This window comes from Leptosomus discolor, chromosome 2, assembly GCF_034619465.1.
Source record: "Leptosomus discolor isolate bLepDis1 chromosome 2, bLepDis1.hap2, whole genome shotgun sequence".
Taxonomy (NCBI): Eukaryota; Metazoa; Chordata; class Aves; order Leptosomiformes; family Leptosomidae; genus Leptosomus; species Leptosomus discolor.
The window spans coordinates 52,369,603-52,393,747 of NC_141392.1; the positions used below are offsets into that span (position 1 = coordinate 52,369,603).

At 44.1% G+C, this 24,145-nt stretch overlaps 1 protein-coding gene across 1 annotated transcript in view; it reads right to left on the minus strand.

Annotated features, from left to right (window-relative positions):
• IGF2R (insulin like growth factor 2 receptor) overlaps positions 1-22,214 on the minus strand; it is a 59,539-nt gene extending 37,325 nt beyond the window's left edge. The window contains exons 1-9 of the mRNA XM_086460410.1: positions 21,967-22,214; positions 14,124-14,257; positions 8,065-8,189; positions 6,310-6,408; positions 5,763-5,892; positions 4,520-4,640; positions 2,569-2,683; positions 936-1,098; positions 615-795 (exon numbers count right to left, since the gene is read on the minus strand). Coding sequence (XP_086316536.1) covers positions 615-795; positions 936-1,098; positions 2,569-2,683; positions 4,520-4,640; positions 5,763-5,892; positions 6,310-6,408; positions 8,065-8,189; positions 14,124-14,257; positions 21,967-22,214 — 1,316 coding nt within the window. The remainder of the gene's footprint in view (positions 1-614; positions 796-935; positions 1,099-2,568; positions 2,684-4,519; positions 4,641-5,762; positions 5,893-6,309; positions 6,409-8,064; positions 8,190-14,123; positions 14,258-21,966) is intronic.
• Positions 22,215-24,145: the final 1,931 nt, after the last annotated feature.

Sequence of the window (24,145 nt, forward strand, 5' to 3'; positions counted from 1 at the left end):
TGTTCCATTAGTTTATTGCATGGCTATTTTTGCAGGTGGAGGAAGTCATACTTCCTGGGAGATCACTCTGACAAGTCTGTCATGCTTACTGACAGAATGAAATACCATACCTAGATGAACAATCTCTACTTCGCAATTTCATGCAAACTATTATCCCCATATGCCACTTGGAAATCCTGACGGTCTTGGGAGGAAAAAAAAAAATGTACAAAATCCTGGACCTCAGTAGTCTTGGATATGATTAATGCATGCTCTTGCAAAGGAAGCAGAGATGCCCTCTTGTTGAGGACAGCTTCTAAAGCATCCGATCCTGATGCCACTTTACATGCAAAACTCAAGGAGAGCAAGAGGCAGCACAGCACAATCTGCAATTCTGACATCAAAGTCGGTGAAAGTTTCTTCCCTGTCTATGCCACAGCCTCTACCAACCTCGCCTGCTCCTTTGTTTACTAATGCTATCCTGGTATACTGTTAAAGTTTTTCTACAAAAAAACTGAGCAAAAATACTTGCATCTTGTATCAAATATTACTTAGAGGACAAATAAGGACATCAAAGTAGCGAACAAAGATCAATCAATCAGACCAGTTAACAGGGCTAAAGAGCCTTTACACACCTTAGGGTTTGGTTTTCAAATCGTCCTGCCACTTTTTGCTGGTTATTTGAAGATTTTACTTGGCAAGATGAAACGTATCCCGTGATGTCCTTGCAGTTTCCTGCAGTGGTTTTCCCACATATGTTCAAGTAATAGTAATACTCCTCTTTGTCATCTTTGGCTAAATATGGTGTGACATAATCTGAATGAATAACAAAAGGAGAATTGTTCTAACACAAGCAAAACAGATGTAAAAACCCAAACATTTTTCCTATATCCAAACATGGAACCGGAAAACTGGCTAGTAACGCCACAAACATGAAAGAAAAATAGTGAGCTTACCTGTAAATTGAGTAAGTGGTCTTAAATCAATGGAGATATCATGTTGTTCATTAGTCAGAAGACAGCTCTTACTCTCCAGGTAATCCCTGTGACAGGCATACTCAGTAACCCACTCAATTTCATACCGGCAATTTGTTTTTGCTGTGAGTTTGGGACCTGCACTCTGATACAGAAGTGAACAGAATTTAAATTACAAATAGAGACCTATTTGAAATATAATCTTTCAAGCAACAGTATCACATTCCTTTAGCGTTGGTAATGACATAACTTCATCTGTAAATTGCTTTAGAGGTACAAACATCATCTCTGGCCTCTCAGAAATAGGTGTTGAGAAGAAATAAAACAGCTCTTATTAATGATGTGGCAAACTACTAGAAGTCTAAACAGAGGACGGCAGAAGTAATAGTACATTAAAAACCACTTTTCCTTAATACATTGACAAAAGCAGAGATATGCAAGCCCAAATTGCTAAGCACAGCTTGGATTGTGTTTGCCTCAGCACAGTCCTCAAAGAGGGGAGCAGAGATCACACATCCTCTGAGGGCAAAGCAGTCTCTTAGACGCTAGCGTTTCAGCAACTTTGATTCCCTCAGTCCAAATCAAGACTGAAAGACGTTCGAGAATTCTTTAGTCAACGCCTCCATCAGATGTGTTTTCTGTAGTAAAATATTTTTGCATCTCTGGAAGAAGGGGTAGCCTTTGTTTTCCTCACTTCAAAGTGAAACAGTTAGAAAACCACTTTGTTTCATAAATCTGTATTTCCGCCATCTACTAAAACAACTGGCAGATACACACGTAAGTATCAGGTACGTTACAGGCACAAGTAACATGATTAATACTACTCATACTACAAGCATACATAGCTGCAGTGAGGCATCACAAAGTGACAGTAGAGAAAGCCCTATGGCTTGATTCTGCGGCAATGAGGGTGAAGTATGGTACCTGTCTAGGTCAGATGAGGGACAAAACATTAAACCAAAAATTAGCCAGAGTTCCTCCTTCACCAACCTACAACTAAAAGCATCATAATAGACACTCTGGCCAAATTCAAGGGGTGTGTGTTGCCAAGATTACCCCAGCATCACATCAGAGAGATCATCATACTGCACTGAAGCTAGGTAAAACCGTGTCCTGCAAAAACTGAGTTGCTGCTTAACGCTGAAGAATTTAAGTTAAAAGGAGTTCAAAGCCTGCTTAGTAAGTGGGACTTGTGCTAGTTATTTCTTTCTTGAGGAACACCAGATTAATACAGAAACAAGTTACAGACAACAACTATAAGCATGCCCAGCCTGACTGATGATGGAAGAGTACTCATTAACAAGCAAAGCTCTGTGCCAAGGCCTAACACTATACTAACTCCATCCTATTCTCAGAGGAAAGCTTTGAACCCAGAAAAGGACAACCAAAATCACCAAGACAAGAAAGAACACACCCCTGCGGAAATTTTATTCAAGTTCTTGTTTATTTCTTAAGTTCTAGAAGACTTTTTGAAGTGTATATTTAGCATCTCGTACTCTTTGCAAGCTGCAAGTCAGGGTAATCTCCGTTCTCTTCAGCCCTGAACAAAAACGAAACATAATGGAGCGAAAGATACAGAGAATCCATTTAACGCAAACTAAAACAATGAAGTTACCTCTTCTCCCCTCCTTGATGGGCAAACAAAAGTGATCGTCACTGCTGGGTTATGGCCTAGGCAGAAGTCTGGCTTTTCTTCATCGCTATATATTCTTTCATAACTCAGTATCAGCCTAGAAACAGAGAATGGCAAACCAAAAATACAATTAAGACACCGTGCACTGTACAGAAGGATATCCTTGAAAGAACATCCAGTCTTTGCTAAACACCCAGGCAGAATATACCAAAGTAGCCCTGCTTCTGAAAGCAACTTTTATGGAGGTCTTTATTCCTTTAACCTTACAGTTAACTAAAATAAAGATTAAAACAGTCCCAGAAAAAGTACTTAACACAGCATCCTCTTGCACCCCAGTTAAGACTCTGCTGAATGCCTTGTAAACTGTATTGTAGCAAGAACTTGGCTGAATGTCACAAGACCACTCTCAGCTTTGTTTTTAAACTGCTGGATAACAGATGTGATAAACACTCTTACAACTTTTGGAAGTAATAACCACTCATGTCTTATCACCTCTGTATGTATAATCTCTTTCCATTCTGCCCCCACAATTAAGAGCAAGATCAACTCATTAGCAAACTGACAGGAGCAAGGCAACCGGGATCAGACGAGGCAAGAGTAAGAGAATAAAACATGCTAACTATCTGACAGAGAGAGACAAGTGGCAACGTGACTTGGATGAGAGAACAAGATCAAGGCAACTTCCCAACTAAGCATTACAGTTCTATGCAGTCTAACAGGCAGAAGACAACAGCTCGCAGAGGCCTGACAGCCTGGTTTTAGGTTAGCCACACCTCTAACTGGCCTCTCTATACTTCAGGACACAGATATACAATCATCTTGCTTCTTTCTCAGGACACCCTATTCTGATCAAGCACATACAATGAATTTTCCCCAAACAATGAAGAGCTCTTCAATCCTAGCAGGGATAAGATAAAGGTTTCTTGCCAAGCACTTTTCATAGAGTACTAGTTGCACCTTAATATGAGAACAAGCTTCTGCTTCCTCAGATCTATGCTTCTGCCCTGGTATAGAACACCTCAGCCACTTGTCTCATGCTGGGGCAAGGCCCTGCAATGAAGGACTAACAACTTCATTTGTAAACTAAAAGAAACCCCTCAACTTTATCACTGACAGGCTAGAACCTTTGGTGGCCCTGTTGTTAACCTGGTTTATTCTGCTTGTTTTCTTCAGCTTGCACCAGAGATAAAAGGAGTGCTAAAGAAGTCAACAGGGTACTATTGACCCTACAGACAAGGTAAGCAGGCTCAGATGACCTGAAACTCAGAACGATCAGCACGGTAAGTAAGTCCCCTGAGCTACATTGGGTTGTTTGGGTGGTTCTTTTTTTTTTTTTTTTCTTTCAAGCTATACTTCCGGCACAGAAGGCAAACAGAACAGAGGCAGCATTAAGGAAACAGTTTCTCCTAGTCCCAGCTCTGCCACCAACAGGAACAACAAGCCTTGCATTGCTTACCTATTTCTTCTATTAAGAACTCATTAAGGTAAAAATACAGAAGGGCAACATCTGGCCCTATTCTCAACTTTAAAAATACCCCTGGGCAGTAGAGTGTGCCAAATACAATGCGTAAACCCATAGAGCACCAAGTGCATTTACCCGGTGGGTCCCCAGACAGTAGGTAGATGGGGTCAAATCTCACTCTTCTGCTTGTAGACAGAGAGCAACAATCATCCCTCCCTTTTAAGAGTTTTGCAATTCTGTAAAACGGAGCGTCTCACAATGAAGAAAATTTGATCTGTTATGGCAGTGCAGCAGGATGCCTGATAAAGACTCTGCCCTGCCAGTATTTGAAGAATTTTTTTCTGCCAATGCTTCAAAATTGAAGTGGTATTGATGTTAAGTTTTAGAAGGCTCATCTGTTGCCAAGACTACTTTTTCCAGCCTAGACGACTGACAAGTGTTCATAGAAGTATCACCACAAAAATTACATGCCTGTCTTTGTCATGAAGTTTCAGCTGTTCCTGTGGATGGCCAACATCATACGCCTGACCTTCGTGTAACAAGCAAGCAGCACTGCCAGCAGGGCAGTTTCTGGTCTCTCCACTTGATCTTCCTGTTATAGAACATAGGAAACAGAATATAAGACTCAGTTTCTAAGCCCTGCTCTACCTGAAGTATCTTGCCATTTTATCTGTGTGCCCACTTACCATTCATTGCTTTACCCTTTTCTAAAAACAGCTTTAAAACCAGTTACATTAAAATGTGAAACTGACAAGATCAAACCTGAAGTGCTTGAGATAGTTCATGCTGCCCTGGTTTGGACAGCAAATTCATCCTTCTTGCCAAAGCACCTGCAGCTAGTTACCAGTTGCTAGTAAAGCTGCTGGACACCTAGGGCTTTGAGAACTTCTAGAAGTGTGCAAAGTTAGACCCATGTCATCATGTGTGTGTCCCCACCACCCCACACCAAAATTATACCAAATAACGGGTAACCCCTCTCACAAGGAAGGTTTCTCCCCCTCCTTTGTTTCTTATAAACCATCTTATTCAAAGCTGTCAGCAAGAAGTTTCAGTTTAGTAGGATTTTTAAAAGACTAGACCTGCCACTAACACTAAAAGTATTAAACCCTTAATAGAGGCACAAAACACATATTTAACTGCAGAGTAAAAAACACAGTGGGAGTATACAGCTAAACTAGCCTTTTCAGCGAGTTTCAAATGAGTGATCTTGCTGGTTTAATGCCTTACATATATAGCTCCCAAATGACATGAAAGTGCTAGCTATGCACCATTACGTACCCAAGCACCTAGACACTATTTTAGAAGCACCTCAGGACATTCACTTGGAACTAAGCAACAGCCTGAACTGGAGCCCAAAGGAATAAATCTAGAGCACGTGAAGTGCTATGAACCATCTCAGTTCTATTTGGCAGCAAACAGAAGGGGCTACAAGACAAGCTGAGCTCTTCCACTCAGTCCAGTTTAAGTCAACTTTTCCAACAAAGTCAACTTTGCCCATCCAGAAGGGGCATATCGCTGAACACCTCAATAGTTGGAAAGTAAGACCTGACTTCACAGAAAGCAGCCTTCAAATCATCAAAAGTAATCTGAAACAATAGTTCAAGTCCTAAAATATTGATCTTCGGTCATAGGACAAACTCAATTGAGGCACTGGAAAAGAACTACAATACTAGAAATTTATACACGCACTAGTGACACAAGCAAGTGTTCACACCTAAGTCCCTGCAGATGTTTATGAATAGGGAATCATCATCAGAATCATCCACCAAGTAGTGTCCTGAAACTTGGATGAGAGGATTCAAGTCATGTTTCTTCAAATCTTCATCAAACACATAGCAAGGGACCTAGAATGACAACAAAATATTACATGCAATCCATGCTACACAAGTAGGGAGAAGTTATGAACAGGCACATATAGAGCCAAGTTAATATGCAGAAAAGGTTTTTATTTCTGGAAGCTCAAATACTTAAAGCTAGACTTAAAGCTAGATATGCTGACTAAAACGAGGCATCCAAAGTCAGATTGTTCTGCTCCAGCTTTTAGAAGAGTTTTACTATAAACAATCATTCAGATCACAAAAAAGGTTGAAGAGTTATTTAAAATTCTCAGCTCCACCAACTTCCAACAGATGCTTTACATGCCTATGAAAAAGTTATGTTTATGGAGGTTGTTTGGGTTCATTTCAGGTGGGAGCAGGCAGTTAGAGTACAATTGCCAGATGTGTGAAGAGTAACTTCTGCACGGGTAGTATGTAAATTACCTCTTTCACAGGTTTAAACAAGTCTTTCTTGCAAGCCACAAAGGTCCTCCATTCAAAATAGTGAACACACTCTGTTGCTGTTACAAATTCAGGGGTACCCTATTTAAAGGAGACAAAAATAAATCTTTGAAAAACAGACTTCAGTTTTATTTTGCATCTGTAGACAGCAAGAAGTTCATTCAAAAGAGTAAGAAAAACAGCATACAGCATGTCACAGAACAAGGGCATACAGTTTCTTAACAGCAAGTTTGTTACTTAACAGCTTTGTTGATAAACTCTAGAAGATTCAGGGTGCCAAACCCTTCTCAGTCTGCATATGCATCAATTCTCAAAATAACACATGCCAGTCCTAATATGTAGTAACTGTACTACATCTTTTAGAAGCGCTCATTGTGCCAATTGACACTGGCAGAAGCACCTGTCACATCTAGTTGCTAGAAAGGAAAACACCAATACAAATGTGTATAAATAGGTGAACAGCAAGGCAGTACACGGTTTACCAGTTCCCCATCCTTTATCCTACAAAGACGACTGATTAGCAACCTCTTCTGCTACACAGAAAGAATACCTCTGATCTCAGCTACTTATTTTCATAGGCTTATGTTATACACATTTGTATGTATTTCAAGACGGGGGTTCTACCACAGTTCAGAGCTGGATGCTCAACTGAATGTCTTAAGAGAAAGACAACAATCAGATTTTTCCATTCTCCCTCCATCACCTCAGCTAGAAGCACTTCAGCATATTTAAACCAATCTGCTCCTCGTTTAACCCTGCCGTAAGTGTTAGAAACGAGTTGCTCCAGACACTATTAAAAATGCTTTTACTAGGTCACGTGAAGAATAGGTGTTAGAACTACGCTAACTAGACGAAATTTGAAGATTGTTGTGGTCTGCTGCACAGCTGGAGTTGAGCAATAAGTTTTAATTTAGTTTAAAGAGTCATCTGCTGAAACAGAAGCATTTAATCTCTGCTGCACTGACACTTTGTTTGAATTGGCTAGATTTCCAAGACAGAGTGCGCAACAGCATCATCAGTTGCCAACAGTGGCACCAACAAGTACTTATCTCTGACACACAAATATGTAAACTGATCATAGCCTGTACAGAAGACCAAGCTGTGGTATCAGTTAAGCGTGTGGAAGGTGTAACTCCAGCAGCATGTGGAGGTGAACTACATATACAGACATCCCTAGGAACTTTTCAGGGATCTTCATTCACACTTTAAGGAGATTTTCACCAACAACCACTCCCTCAAAAGCCCAGCTGGATGTGTAAGCACTTCTAGTTCAACTATGTGCAGACAAAACCTAATGCTTACTGCTGTCAGCTATGCTGACCCGTAACAGAGGTCAGTCATTTTCTTCAATGCTCTTCTATTAAACAGACATGCTAGGTCCACAGCTTGGGCACAGACAACATTGGAACAATAGCTCTCATTGTTACAGCACCCTGTACACTGTTGACTCATTCCTCCATATTAGGCTATTAAAATACTACAGTGCAATCCCTCTAAAAACATTAAAGGCCCAGAAGAGCCCCTGAGCAGAGCTAAGCTCTCTAATTATTTTCTGCTGGGACTGAATTTTGAAAGCCACATTAGATCATGACCTTAACTTGGTACTAAAACATAACTGACTCTTTCTTAAGCTATAAAGCTCAGTAATTAGTACCTCCACAAGTACATCAAGTCTTCTTAAAAGTTAAGTTAGACATACATTTCCATTGAAGATAAGAACACATGATTTCAGCTTACCAGTGTTTTCCCACACAGGAAGTTAATGTTGCTTTGAATTTGGTGCCGACTGCCTTGCTGCAAGCAGTCACTTGTAGTGTTGAGTTCCAGAAGAGTTTTAGAAACTTTTTGCAAGCCTATGTCACCTAGGGTTTTTTAAAAAAGAAAAGAAAAGAAAAGGAGAGGTTATAATACAGCACCTTGACAGAAGCTCAACAGACAGGCTCTAACTTCAAGCACTGAGCAGCACAAGACGTACCAGTCCACTTGAAGACAGTCTTTGAACAGAGTTCAACTGAAGACCTTCCTTGTAGTTCTTGCGATTTGGAAGACTAGATCCAAGTTAAGATAGTGTTTGACATCGCTAATCACATTTCTACTTTCTCAAAGGTTTTTAGCAAACTTTGAATTTTAAGCCCAACAGCAGGTGCCACTACAAATTAGTCATTGCCTTAGGAACAAGAGCTAAAGAACTCCATCAGAAAACTGTTACCAGCTATTTGCAAGTACCACAATTCACTTCTTCCTCCCACCAGCTTCTATTTATCAGCTTCCCAGCCTTTATGCTGTTAATATGAATAGTATGAGCACAATATGAGAGTCTATCATAGAATGGTTTGGCTTGGAAGGGACCTTTAGAGGTCATCTAGTCCAAGCCCTCTGCAGTTAGTAGGAACATTTTCAACTAGATCAGGTTGCTCAGGTCCAACATGATCTCGAATGTTTCCAGGCTTCTACCACCGCTCTGGGCAGCCTGTGCCGGTGTTTTACCACTCTAATCACAAAAAATTTCTTCCTTATGTCCAGTCTAAATCTACCCTCTTGCAGTTAAAACCCACTACTCTTTGTCCCACCACTAGAGGCCCTACTAAAAAGTCTATCCCCATCTTTCTCACAAGCCCCCTTTAAGTATTGAAAGGCTGCCAATAAGGTCTCCCCAGGGCCTTCTCTTCTCCAGGCTGAACAACCCCAATTCTCTCAGCCTGTCCTCACAGGAGAGGTGTTCCAGCCCTGTCATCATTTTTGTGGCCCCCTTCTAGACCCACTCTAACAGGTCCATGTCTGTCTTGTGCTGAGGACTCCAGAGCTGAACGCAACACTCCAGGTGGGGTCTCAGGAGAGAAGAGTAAAGGGGCAGAATCACCTCCCTCGACCTGCTGGCCACACTTCTCTTGATGCAGCCCATGATAGAGTTGGCTTTCTGGGCTTCCAGCGCACATTGCCAGCTTACTTAATCTTAAGTCTACTTAATGAAGAACCCACTGGTACCTGGGCACAGCCACTGTACTGGCACTGCCTGAAGACAAACCCAACACAGATCCACTGCCTCAGTGCATGTCCCCCTGCATCTCCCATCCCCTTTACCACAGCTCATGTCTGCACGAAGGCTGGGGTCGGTGACGTGTCACTGCACATCCCTCTCCTCCCCAGCACCTGACACGAAGAGGAAAGATGGAGCGTATTTCAAATCATGATGAGCACCATCTCACAGCACTGAAATGTTCCTGCTCAAACCTATTTTGGTTAGCATTAAACAACAAGCCTTTTAGATCTAGCATGCTAACTCCAGCCTGCCCATCTTTGATAGGTAGATTTTAATTCTGCAAAGAGTTTGGGTTGAACTATAGAGAATGCTATAACATGTGATTATTGATCATCTTCAGCTTTTCCATGTTTATTGGTGTCTACACTAGGAAGAAAGCAAGGCAAATCCGTAACCACTGCAGACAGGAGCTTTGCACCTAGGCCAAATGTTTTTCATCTTAAAAATACACTTGCTGGAACTTTGCCCAGCCTGTTATCGCCTCACTCAAGGCAAGCAAAACTACGCTACACCCAAGTAATATAGTCTTGTAAGCAAAAGGAGCAGAAATAAGCAAATTGGGCAGAAAGAGGGTACCAGAACCTCAAAAATATTCTGTTGAACTGCATCAGAGAGAAAGCAACTATAGCCACCAAACTTGCAGGTAAAGCTGAAATAGTGGCAATCAGAACGGAAACTTGATGCTAACCCACACAGCATCCCCTCAGTAGCTCAGGGCTCTTCTATTCATGCTGCATATGCTCACACTAACTGCGTTACAGGAGGGCCCATTAAGATGATCATACCTCAGCAGCCATTCACAGCATCCCCTATATAACCAGGGCAACAAGTATTACAGACCATTCAGTAACCCTCTGCCTTCTCAAGGGAAGGTAAGAGTGGAGACGTCAGCACAGAAGAATGGCAGCGTAGACTAAACCTGCACACGTACACATGTGCACAGGATATGTGCCAGGCTGAGAAGCGGCAACAGTGAACCATGTTACGACCACTGCAGTTCAGTGGCACCTTCCAGGCACATGGAGGCTGGCAGTGGTTTCTGCCATTTATATTTCCTGACAATCTTGTTATCAAAAGGCTATCTTCAGGTTTCAAGACTTCCTGCACTGATGCTGGCAAAGGTGCCATGCAGCTTTCTTAAACCTACTACTTCGAAAGCAAGAGTGCTACTTATCACATCACTGCTTAGAAGATGCTGGCAAAGTGTCCTTGTTTTCTTCCCTAGATGAGCAGAAGGAAGCCAATGCAACTTTCTAGGCAAGAGCTGTGTATAGTAACAATACACACACATGATTAAAAACTCCTCAGCTATAAATGTATACAGTTCTAAGCCCCAACTTAGCAGAGAACTCACAGCAGCACCATCTGAGGACTTACCTGAATGCTTTGTAAGCATTAGTTTTCTCTCAATGCTAAAAGCACACTACCTTGCACTAAAGGCACTTGGGAGCTAACTCAAATTTCCTCAGTTAAAGTATATTCAAGAAAAATCAAGTTAAGTCAGTACATCTTGTTTCCTACAGGCCAATAAACATGCTCTCTTCCTCCTTGCATACTTAGAACTACTTTGGGAACTCACTAGAAGTTTTAGCAAGAATCTCTTCCATGGCACATAACGTGTCCCATCCCTGCTCATAGAGCAAATAGTCTTATGAACCATTCGCTCACACCATTAGCTTCCCGTAAGCTTCCTTCCAGAGTACCAATTCTGCAACCACCTTTACCATAACATCAAGCTCCCTCTTCAATGATCACTCGTGTTTCTTCATGACTCTAGAGATCTGTTTCTTCTGCAAAGTAACACACTGCAAATCAGCTAATACAGCTCACAAAAGTTAGCATCAGATACTTCATATTTACACAGTAGTATCAAAGGCACTGTCAGCAACACTTTTTGCTCATTGACTTCATCTGTTCAGTTGTTTGAAAGGAGAAAGACAGCCACGGAAGACATCCAAGCAGCTGTCCAGAAGAAGGGGGCATTTAGGTGGCAGTTATCACTTCATGTCCAGTCCTTCTACTGCAGCTGGACGAAGTGCACATTTCACCACTTGGGTTAAACAGTTACAATAATATTTGTGCTTTTAATTTTAGTAGTAGTCGTCCAGCTAAATGGCACACGAGTCACTAGATGTCACCCTAAGTTAAGTAAGTGCCCTGTCAATTCCATCCTCGCTGTCGTTCAAGAGCTAAGCATTTCCCTACACCTTGCAAACTTCTAATGTCAATCAAAGCTATAGAGGCCTTTGGGGTCTCAACACCGACCCTGGTACCTCACACTGATACACAGTTAACGTTAGCCACAAGGCTTCCCTTGGATACAGACTGATCACTGTCACAGAGCGTATGGCCTTACGACCTACCAAAGCTGTGAGCAGCAAACAGAACCAATCCTACACCTGTCACCCCTTGTACAGCTGATATTTAAAAACAAAACTATTGTTTCCAGTGAAAATTTTTTTCTGAAAGAATGAAGAAGAGATCTGATTAAGCCCGTATTTGAAGAAAGCTTACAACCTAGTAAAGTTTATCAGCTGGCAAACTGCCCTTCTCCCAAATCAAAGCCCTTCAGCTGCACTCAGCTTTGGCATACAAGTAATCTCGTATCAGCTGCATTGCTTGAGGATAAATATGCAGCTTAGCTGTTTTAGGTAACTGGAATCTACACTGGGAGTCTACAACTGCCTAGATCTGGATCAAAGAGGTGGTTCTTTTCTCATTAAGGTTTTTTTGGGGTTTTTTGTTGTTTTTTTTTTTGTTTTGGTTTGGTTTTTTTTACGAGCAAGAAGCTTGATAACCCATCAGCATGATCTCAACACAGTGTGATGGTGCTGAAGCTCCAATGCAACAAGAGGCACAATGATGAAGCGGCAAGCATCACTGGTAAGTCTCAGACTAACCATGAACAAGAATAAAACTTAAACAATTTGACCAATAAAACAAAGCAAAATGCAATGACAATGTTAACTGCACTGCCTTGATTTCTTAATTTATGGCAGAGTGGTTAAAAACATGTCTTACTTGGACAGGACTTGTGGCTTAACCCTTAAGTGTCAAACAGCCTCTGCAAGACCAAGTTACGATTGTTGCCAAACCCTCTTCCACCCAGTAGCAGTCAGGCAATAAGACACTCAAGGTTTGCATACAGTGGAATATTTGATACTGCTTATGGTCTCTACCAAGCTCTAGTTTTCCTCCTTCTGCAAGAAGCATGGAACAAAACCTACACAAGTCTCTAGGTCTCACACTTCACTGGGGAGAACAGGCCTCCTCAGGCTCACTCAACCTGCCACATTCCAGTCTCACTCAAAAAAGCACGTTAAAGCAGACGCCCAGATGCTGCTTCCTTTTGTAATTCACAAGCAACTGAAGCCTTAACCGCGTGTGAGTTGAGACCCACATCATCAGGAAACAAAATTCTTGCTGTACATTTTAGGAATGAAATATGTTAACAGCATCAAGTGGTCAGAGATGCCACACTTCTCAGAGTAGAATATGCCACTATATGCAATTGCAGTTTGAATTCAAATGCAATCTAACCAGTCATCCCAGAAAACTCTGGAGCACGGATATACTGCACTATAGAGAAAAAAAAAAAAAAAAAAAAAAAGACATGCAGCCATGAACTGAGATATACTTTTATTCATGCACCCAGGGATTTTATAAGCCTGGGTCACAACAGCAGCAGTTTGTTTGAAAAGCACCGATTGACGACAGCCCAAAACAAAGGTATCTGTACAGTTAATGGAGAGGCGTGGGGAGAATGGAGGCTGACTAGCTCCTCTGCATCTGCATACAGGCAAGAATCTTTTCCTCCTCACCAGCTTCCAGCAGCTCAAGCTCAAGCACTTTTACTGAAGACTCATAGCTTCCCATAAGAGCTGTCTGCTAATGGAAGGCAAGATAGGCAAGCATGTTAAATTCAGACTTTGTATCTGCAGGTACTAAGAGCACTCTGAAGAGATATCACTCTTCAGAAAGCTACTGCTCTGTTCTATTAGAAGTTAACAGTCAACTATCAGAAAAACCTCTTCATCAGTATTTGTATATTATTGTTTTATTAGCTGAAGCACAGAAGCAACCTTGAAAGTGACAAGCATCCATGAAAAGAAGTACACAAATACTGTTCAGAGCACAAGGTGCTTCTAACTGATGAAATCACGTGCAAGCACATGTACAGGAATGTGCCAGTTTCATATTTAGATCACCATGCAGAAGTCCACCGACTCGTCAGAATTCCAAGGACATCCGTGAATTACCGAAGCAACCACCAGATTTGACAAGTGTAACTGAAAACAGAGGACTGCATGTAATTGACTTCCTTTCTGTGTGTAACAGCTTAAAGACTACATCCCAGAAGCTTAGCAATACTCCAAGATTGCATTACAGAGGGTAACCTGACTCTGAACAAAGAGCTGATGTTACATCAGGCTAGGTCGTGGTATAGTTTAGAGCTACAACTCACAGTACATATCCTGCCACAGGTAGATGCAGTTATTTCTTCATAAGCCCTGCATAGTTTCACACTGGATTACAGTTAACTAGACCATAAGGTAAGCTTCACTGTCCTGTGATTATCTACAATCAGATCATATTTTCCCAAATCTCTCCAGTAAATCTACCACAGAATAAAGTTTTACACTGTTCTCAGAAGAAAAAAAAAATCTTTGCTAACATACCAAAGTTTGCAATAGTTCTAAGAACCATCCATTAACATGACTGAACTACTTATGAGGAAAGACATTTGTTTACTTACCTACGGACAGATAGGTCTTCTTATTGATGTCATATGCACACACTGCACTTGATCTTCCACACTCTTGAACACCAAAACAGAAGTTTATTTTATAAAGCACATGTTTGTCCTCATCAATTGCTTCCCATGTGTAACTGAAAAGAAAAAAAGCCTGTCAGTTGGTATTCATATTGTCTGCACTGTCATCCTCTAGACACCAGTCCCTGAAATAACAAAGTTATAAAGCTAAGAGCACCACTAGCTTAAATTTCATGTTCGTGTTCTCTATCTGTAAATACCAGAAATAACTGTTATTGTGTTAGGGCCAAGACCAAAGCAGATATAACCACTTGAGGAGCAGGTATCAGGTCCATTCTTTCAGGTCCCCTTTCTTGAACACCCAACCGCTCACTCTTCCCATTAAATCTCTGTAAAGCCCAGTCTGACTAGGTATATCGCAGGTGGTGAACCTTTTTCCTTGAGAGCCTGATAAACTTCTCAAACAGCTTTGGCAGGCTGCACACTATTGCACTTTAGCAATATCCAACAACAGCGGCAGAAGTACTAGGTCTAAGCGGAGACACCTAGCTTCAGGGTCAAAAGACCAATCTTGGGGTTGAGATTCTCACAGCATCCAGACTGAAAGATGCTAATAATGCTTATTAGTGCCTAGCTGCACCTTTATGCATTTTATACATCTATCTATCTATCTCAGTTTTGAACAGACAGTTTCTGAAGGGTGATGCCAGAAGGTGGAAAGCAAGCAGAGCTATCCACAAGAGACTCGGTTAAAGATCCTACTAGCTAGCTACCACCATATCAGAAAGTCAGCTGTCTAAAAACTGACAAAGGAACATGAAGCTCTGGTTAAATATGATGGGGAATAAATCAGAGTAACAGAAGAAAAAAATTAAATGGAATGTAGTTCAGAGGTAGAGCAAGGATTCATTTCCCCCATAGCAGGTGTTAAAGACTGCAGTGAGATGTGCATGACACAGCACCACCAGTTTCAACGCAGGCCCACGTCAGCTGGTTTGGAGTCAGGAGTTCTTTAGACAGCCTGGCTTACTAGCACGGTGCTCTGGCCAAGCTCTGTTAAAAAGGCACAGCCCAGTAAACATTTGCTGGCAGCTTGGCTCAGCTACACTTCTGGTATTGGCAGCAGCCTGCATCCTCTGGACAGTATTGATTCTTGCAACATAAGAGATTCCCCAGCTCCCCTTCTATCCCAAATGGAAACTTCAGTACTATTTAACACAGTCATCACATGAGAAAACTGAAGACATCAGCACAGTGACTTATTAGGGATTCCTGTTATTTACAACTCACACACGGTTTAATGCATTTATCTGACGCATAGAAGCATTTGTCTTAATCTACAGATTAGTACCAAATCCAGCAAGTGAGCTCAACTCCCTCCTCTCAGCTATCAAGAAATCACAAGTTGAACAGAAGCTTCACCCATAAGGTTTGTTTGCCTTAATTTCTAGCTCATAGGTGTTATACCGCTTGACATTATCTTACCCCAGCTCCCCCCAGAAGGAGAACAGATTCTTGTTCCACTCTGAAGCCAAATCCTTGGGTGAGGAAGGAACAGCAGTTCAGCTACTTTACTCTAGATTTTGAATCCTCAGAGAACTCTCAAATCCAGTGCATCCTATTTCTAATCAAAGAGCCAGCAGTAAGATAACACATACTTTTCCATTTAACTACTGACTACAGGATTCTTGTCTTCCCTGTACTACGGCAGCTGTACTAATTTCAGTCTGCTAATGGCTGGAACAAGTTAGAGACAACTACAAGAGAGTTCCCTCTGTGAACTGAAAAAACAAGTTTATATCCTAAGAATATCAGCATATAAAGGCTCAAGTATAATAATATAAGGCTCAAAAAACAGCTTACCAGGTGCTGAGTCATACCAAATTCCACTAATAAAATTACTTTTTATTCAGATTCAAGGACTGTGTCAATCCTAGACAAATACTTGCCATTATTCCTTCCTCACAAGCAAAGATGACATTTTACAATTGTACCGATCAGTTCTCTGAGCCAGTTTCTTGCATTTCTGAAGTGGATAAAGACAATCCCGACGCAGGATGATGATAAGAATTAAGCTACAGTAGAGAATAACCAAAGTTCAGGAGTAGAAGAAAGCTTGACAACACACAATTACACACACACAAAACCAGAACCACCTAACTCTACCTTCAAGGGCTCTGAAAACAGCAAGAGATTAAGACTAAAGCTGTTTTTACCTCCAGGAGAAAATGCATTCTAATCAGAATACAATTTCTTCTCAATGAAGCCCCAGAAAGTTAGCATTTCTCTGAAAAATTCCTGAGGGCTCCAGTATTCTTTTCTGACTGGTTTTGGAAGACAACAAAAAGGTAACATACTACTAAAGGACAAAGTTTTTGATCAAGCTAGTGTCCTTCAGTGTGGGGTTTTTTTAGGGAACTTGCAAATTAAAATCTGTTTGAGAACAGAATGAGAATTTAAGTCCTTTATACAACAGAGTTATCACTTTATGGGACATCAAGGGTTTTGCTCTCCCAGTTCCATGTTATGAAACAGAGGAAAGCAACATCTTCAAGACAGTTCACTCACATGCCAGAAGCAAGAGAGAAACAAGATGAACAGCAGCAAGGTAGTCACTGAAGCCAGCCCTTCCCTCCACCCTTTCACAGGCCCCTGGACACGGAAGGCTGAGGAGTCCTTCAAAACAGTCACAGAAAGGAAATAAGAAATCCCACATTTAATCATGTTCCAAACCACATCTTCAGTGGCACACAAAAATGAAAATCTAATGCAGTTTCAGAGCAGTATTACTTTCAAGGAAGTTGAAGGGACTTTTGGGGTTTTTTTAAATGTGTGGGAAGAGCAGGGCAGGATTTATTCATTGGGAGTAACAGCAAGCTGGATGTAGCCTAAGCAGCTGTTCTCAGAGAGATGCAAAATACACATTCACAGTAAAAGCAAGAATTATTTCTCTCACAAGTAAGACTCCTGGCATTAAATGAGTGCCTGGGAATAGTTTCAAGCTGCATGTGCTCTACTTTCCAATAAGATACAAGCTGACGTCTCTGCTGCATTGCATAATGGAAATGATCTGTTGGCAATCACATCACCCGTCCTGACCAAGGCTGAGGCACACGGACCGGCTTACTGCGGCTGCTCGGCACTCACTGCCACCAGCGCTGATGCCTCACATAATTACCCCCTCGCCGGACCCAGCCAAAGTTATCTTGTTTGAATGGCTTAAGCTATCCCAGATTCAATGCCGTTGAGCTAGTTTAGGGAGCTGTCATACCCACAGCTTTAAAAAGCAACAGCCTTGGTCATGGGTGGGGTGCGACGCACCCTCTATCCAGGGGCCTCAATACAGCTGCTGCCTCATGGTTGACACCGTTCAAGCAGCCATTTCTGGCGCAGCTCAAGATCCAGGCTCAAACATGACATCTGCCTCGATTAAAACTGTCAAACAGTTATTTTTGATGAAACCACATGACACCTGTTTCCAAACAAACCCAACCGTGGACTATCCCACAGTTAGAGGTCTGAAAAAGACACCCAACATCAAACCCCCAGGGCAGGCTGTGTTCCTCTCCCCTCCCTTTCTCCTCCACTGCATGTTGCTGGCCTCAGCACCTGACACGAGCTGGGACCATGGACTGCCCTCTCTCAAAATTAACTCAGCCAAAACAACAGCTGCATGTGTATGGAGAGGGGATTGAGCCCAGCTAGCTCTCGGTCTGGCTCGCAGTAGTTTCTGGCCACACACCAGCAGCGGGAGGCAGGGAGGGCCAACCCAGGCCACTGTTGAAAGCAGTTGTGCAAGCAAGGTCCAAACAAGTTACTGGGAATAAATAACCTTGCCTGCAGGTCAGCCTTTCCAGCTATCTAGCTTTGTTTTTAAGACACTGAAGCAACAGCATGAAAAAGAAGATTAAACTACTTTTCAGCAAGTTGTAAGATCAAAAGAGAGCTCTGCATTTTTTTGACAAACCAAAGCAGCAACTCATGGAAAAAAATAACATAAGAAAGGGAAAAGGGATACCAGCATTAGCGAGTTTAGTTTACCTTGCGAATCAGAGGCTCAGGCACCGAAGTTGGGCAAGGCGCAGATGGCTAACGGCTGCCACAGCACGTGTGTCCCCACGCCACAGCCACTTTGAGGTATGAGCACTAGTGAACCACTTCAAATGCAACCAGGAAGACTACTGCTACCGTTCTCATAACCACGCTCAAGTTTTTTGTTCTCAAACTCTTACCCAAGGGACAACTGCTACGGAGAAGAGTATACCCTGCTCCAAACAGCTGTAAAGTGCAGTTACAAAGAAACACGCGTTTGCTCTCTGGGGAGGGAAGTGGCTCATTTTGCTGAATGGGCGTTACACTGACAAGGCACAGAGACAAGGCAACCTACAGCCACAGAGTTGGAAAGCAGATCTGCATGTGATCACGCGTTCACACAATTTTGTGCCCAGCAGCTCTGCAGAGATGAAACTAACACCTGAAGGTCTTTATGAGAAAGGTCAAGCAGCACGATCACAGGTAGACAAGCTCGGGAACAATTTCCAGGATGACCACTTCCAATTTGAAGCTAGCAGCTCAGATCCACTAGTTGCCACAAAAAAAAAATCACTATTAGATGTGGCTAACATTTTAGCAAAAATACGTATGGTAAAAAACCTTCTATGTCAAAGCAAGTTCTCCTTAACAAAATGAGCACTTGAATGCCACAAGGCACAAAGCTATCACTATGCTTCAAGAGCTTTTTAATGCCCTACTCATGTTTAGCTCTGCTCCAGCTTACCTGGCACTTTTTCCAGCCGTCACACACAGTGCATGTCTTCAGGCAAGTTTTCTTGCATATGTATCATGCATAATAGCCTTACAGTTACACCACAAGCTGTTCAGGTTTCGCCATCCAAAAGATATTTGGTCTTTCATGCTATACTGTAAACCACACAGAATCATAGAATCATTCAGGTTGGAAAATACCTTTGAGATCATCAAGTCCAACCATCAACCCTACTCTACCAAGTACACCCCTAAACCGTATCTCCAAGCACCATATCTGCACAACCTTTAAACACATTAATTCATCTACTACATCTTACAGAATGCACACAAAAAGGGATAACAATTTGAAATTCAAGTACGCAACAGCTATAGGAAGCTCATGTGCCGAGAAATCATGTTTAAGCTATTATAATGGCAGCTTCCCAGGCATGTGAAGCAACCATGCACATATGCAAATAAGTCCAGTAATGACTTATTTATGACATCTCCCACTTAAATATGTCAAAGCACTTAACAGAGCTGAGCAAGTTCACCTAAAGGTCACCTCTCTGTACTCAGCTTCTTCACCGAGGCTAACCTGAACAGGGTTTCCAGCAGCACACAAGAGTGCTTTGCCATCACACTCGGAACATTTCCTGTAATTTTTTAGAGGGGAAGGAAAGTTTCGCAGTAACTTCCCCCATGTTACATGGAAGGTGAATCCAAACTGTCAAGCTTTCTTTTGTTTTTAAAGTAGATGGATTCAAAGAACAGTTCACAAAATTAACTCAGGAATTTGTTTCTCCTGTATTGTAACATGAAAGACTTAAGGGGAAGAAGGAAAAAACAGGAAAAGAGACCAAACTGACTAGTAACTTCCTACATCCAACCAGCTCCCTGCATACTTTCCCAGGTGCTCATGCTGCAGCAATTCCGTAGACACCTCTACACAGAAGAGAAAAAGAGAATTCCAATTGCAAGCCACATGACAGCACAGTCAGCTGTCGGAGCACACAAAAATGAAGGAGAAAGCATGACAAAACCAGTCACTACAAGCCATGACATTTGACAAAGTTTCAGAGAAGGAAAGTTTTTCTTCTTTGCCCAGACTGTCCAAGCATACCAGCAATAAGATTATGCAAAACAAGCAACAGAAACCACTAATTCAAGTTTAAGCAGCCTCATGCCACAGTTCTTGCACAAAACAGATCTGACAACTTTCCTCCTTCCTGCAAGACAGTTGTCCTAACCTGCGTATCACTCTACTCTTATTTAAAGGAGAGTCAGTGCCTCTTCTAATCCCCAATATTTTCCTTCCTTGCTCACCTTTTGACACTCACACAACAGACATAGAGGCTGCTGCAGCTTCACCAGCCCTATTAGACCACACAACAGTCGGGACACCGTTTTCTTGACAGTTGTAAAACAAATCAAAACCTCGTCTTCAGGCAGGGCAAAAACAGGTTGGTCAGGGACTTGTCCCGTTGTATCTTTTGGCTGAGATACCAGCCAGCAGTGCAAGTGTTTCTGTTACTTAACTGCATCATCCCTCACCTGGTAGCTTTCCTGCAACTGTACCTGAGATGACACTTCACCACCAATCTCCACGGGGTCTTCCCACCTATCAGACTGCAAGTTCTTGATTTTTACTACCCATTACTAGATTACTACTAGGTATAAGTCCTTCAGAGCAGTTTTTCCCATCTGGCATAACAGCAAGCACATGCTTTTGAAGCAGTCTGTCTTAAAAGGAAAGCTGCTGATTATGCTATCTATTCACAATTTATTTTTCACTTGCCAGTAACAAAAGGAAAGTAGCTCAAGTAATTTGCATCCAAAAAGATACTGCATATTTCTCAACCGCACTCCCAAATATTCCTCTAGTCCCAGACATGCAACAAAACCAAGACAGACATTGATAGGACTTAATGCTAGTTCAAAATAGGAACCACTTGAGAATCAAGTCATTTAGGGTAGCTTAAAAAAAAAATAAAAATCATTAGAGTCAGAGCAGTTACATTCCCTCCTGAAGCCACACAATAGTTTCTCATTTCTGTGTCAATTCTACAATTAGGGTGGTCATCTCACAAAACCATTTTTTGCCACCCTCGTGGATTAATCTTGCAAGCAAACCTACCTTTTCCCTTTTTCATCATTTAATAGTATCGCACCCCAGATTCCACCACGAGGAGATCCCATTCCCTTCACTCACACAACCTCTGCTTTCAGTGCTACATTCACTGTGTCACATCGGTGCCTGCCCAGTACCGTTGATTGAGACAACATATTGCTGTAAGCTCCCTGCCTAAATAACGAAGAAATGAAGACCAGCAAGATACTGTTGCCAGACTAAATTCATGGCTGAATTTAGAGTAGAAACATGCCAAAACATGAAGAACAGTGCCATTTCCACACAGCAGTTGTCAAGTCTCAAAGGTTTCTCAACTTACCTGGAAGGAATTTAACAGTATTTGGCAATAATCTTAGTAAAAAGAAGACTACCAAGTGATGCCCCTTCAAAGCCACTTTGTTTTTTTGCCCACTAGGACAGATCCATTGACACAAACCAGCAGTCCCCACCACAGGCGACTTAAACAGCTCAAGTTTCCCCATCTTCCCACCTGCGAACTTCCTCTCTCTGCAGGGAGGCACACGACGAGGCCCCGCAGGGCCTGCTACCCGCCGCCGGCCCGCTGACCCCCCTCAGTCCGCCCTCTGAAGGGACCCTCGCGGCTTCACCGACCTCCCAGCACCGCGGCGCCTTCCCACGGACCGAGCTCGCTGTTAAGCCCGGAACACCTGCACGCTCAGCCGCAGCCGCCGCTTCGCCCAACGCACCCCGGCCTGACCCTCATAAGAACGGGCGACCGAAAGCCCGGCTCGGGCCGCCCCGGGGAGGGGGCCTGCCCCGCCGAGCCCCCAGGCTGAGCTCCCACGCTCCGCGCTCATTCAGGACGAGCAGAAGCACCGGGAGACCCCTCCCTCACCCCGCCGGTTACAGCCCTCCCCCGCGGGAAGGCCTCCGCAGCCGCCCCGTGTTGCGTCCCGCCGGGCGCGCCGGCCGCCCCCCGCTGCCCACCTGCACAGGTCCCGGTAGGCGTCGCTCAGGCCCGCGGCGGCCCCGGCACCTCCCTCTGTCCCGAGGGGTAGCGACAGGAGGACGAGGAGGAGCGGGGCGAGCGCGGCGGCGCGGGGCCGAAGCCAGGGCCGGGGCCGGGGCGGCGCCGGGCGGGGGGCGGTGGGTGCCATGGGCTCGGGCCGGGCCGGGCCGGGCGGACGCGGCTGCCCCGGGACGTCAGGCGGCGCCGGCCACCAGCAGGTCGTCATGTGACCCCCCCCTTGCCCGCCCACTCCTCAGTCATGTGACCGCCGTCATGTGCGGGCGCGGCGCTCACATGATGCGCCCCTTCCCCTGCTGCGGAGTGGGTGGAACCTCCCGCTGCCCCCCCCCCCCCCCCCCCCCTCGACTCTGCGCGTGCTGGGCGCGCCCACTGACCGCGTGCCACCGCCCCGCCAGCGCGTGCGCGCGGGGGACACACACAGACACACAGACACACAGACAGACACACAGACAGACACACACACACACGGTGGTTCCGCGGCCTCAGCCCTGTGGCCCGGCCCGGCCCGGGCGGTCGGTGAGCCAGGCTGTGAGGGCCGGGGCGGGCGCGGAACGGCCGCCAGCGCCGACCGCGGGCCCTGCCGCCGCCAGGCCTTGCGGCGACCTTGCTGCTGCCCGCTCACGGGGCACAGGCGGCCCGGGATGCCACCCCTCTGCGGCCCCTGGTGCGGCCTGTCGGGGCGCGGGGCAGGCCTGCAGCCCGCCTCAGCTGCCGCACGGGCAGCTCCGGGGACGGGCCACCCCTCTTCCCCAGCGCCGGCCTCGGGAGGGGCGGGCTGCCTGCCCTGCTGCGTGCTGCTGTGCGGGCCGCTGGCTGCTGTTTGGGTAGGGTCAGGCGTAGCGGGGAGCTCACCCTGTGAAGTGCAGTGTGAGGGGTACGGCGGCCGAGACGGGGAGACGCTGTTTGAAAAAAATGAAATGGCGGTTTAAGTAGGTTACTCAAAATGGGCTGTGAAGTCTTGGGAGAGACTGGAGAACTAAACCCGTTAGGGAGGGAGACTGGAGGCGGCGATGGCAGCAACGTGATTGGTTGTATCGCGATAATTACTCCTACAGCAGGGAAGCTGGCGTGGTGTGGAAATTACACCCTGTTTCAAACGGCGGGCAGGAGGGGAGGCTTGCACAAGGCAGCAGCCTTGTCAGAGGGAAGTGGAAGAGATAAGCACTACCACCTCTGCCTCCTAGACTACCAGAAAAGCCAGCCCACCCAGAGCTTGTACAAGAGATGATTTCCAGGACGTAGCAAATTCTAACTGGGGTGCTTCAGATTAAAAAGAGGGACTTAGAATTTAATTTTTATGAAACTGCAGTTAAGAAGCAAAGCACCTTTGACAGTGGGAAGGGGCATAAAGGTGGGGAGAGTGAAAGCAAAATTAAAATTATGCTCATTACACAGACAGGCATCTCATCTGTGTGATGAAATTCTGTTCACTAGTTGCGAATGCTTTCCAAAAGTCATGTTGACAAAGAAATGCAAAAGGCCGACAACCAAAATAGTGTTTGTTTTTCTTGCCACATTCCCTGACATCCAAAGGAATAAGACAGCACTGAAGATCTGCCTCTATGGCAATTTAACATGATTCCAGGCTGCTGTGATCTACTTTCTTCTTCCTTTCTCTCTGTTGCATATTACACTTCCCTCCTTTCGAGTAGCCTTAGTTCTTCTGCTACAGGGCAGTCAGCTAGTTATAGATGCTGATCTGGCTGAAAACTAACATACGACTTTGATCGTTTTAGGTAAATTTTCAGCAGTACCCATTGCCTGACTTAGCTAACTGAGTATCTGCAGAAACACCAACACCAGCTCAAGAAGAGGGAGAGGAAGGCATAGCTGGCACTGCAGGGGGACAAGGCCCCTAGTACGATCAGCTTTAGCTGCTGTGAAATTTCACCTGACCAGAGAAGCCCGGAGTTACAGCTCAAGTCAAACCAATGGCTCTCGGCTGCCACGCATGGCCTCAGTCCTCTCTGTCTGTCTGCTTGCACACCAGCAGGTACTTGTGTAAAGTCACGCAACTGAATTCAGCTCATTAGTCCCAAAAGAAAAACAGTCACCTGCTGGGGAAAAAAAAAAGGAATAGTTTTCTGCTGGCTCAGCAGTTGTAGCAGCTTAGTGAAGTGGTGAATCCTGGTACAA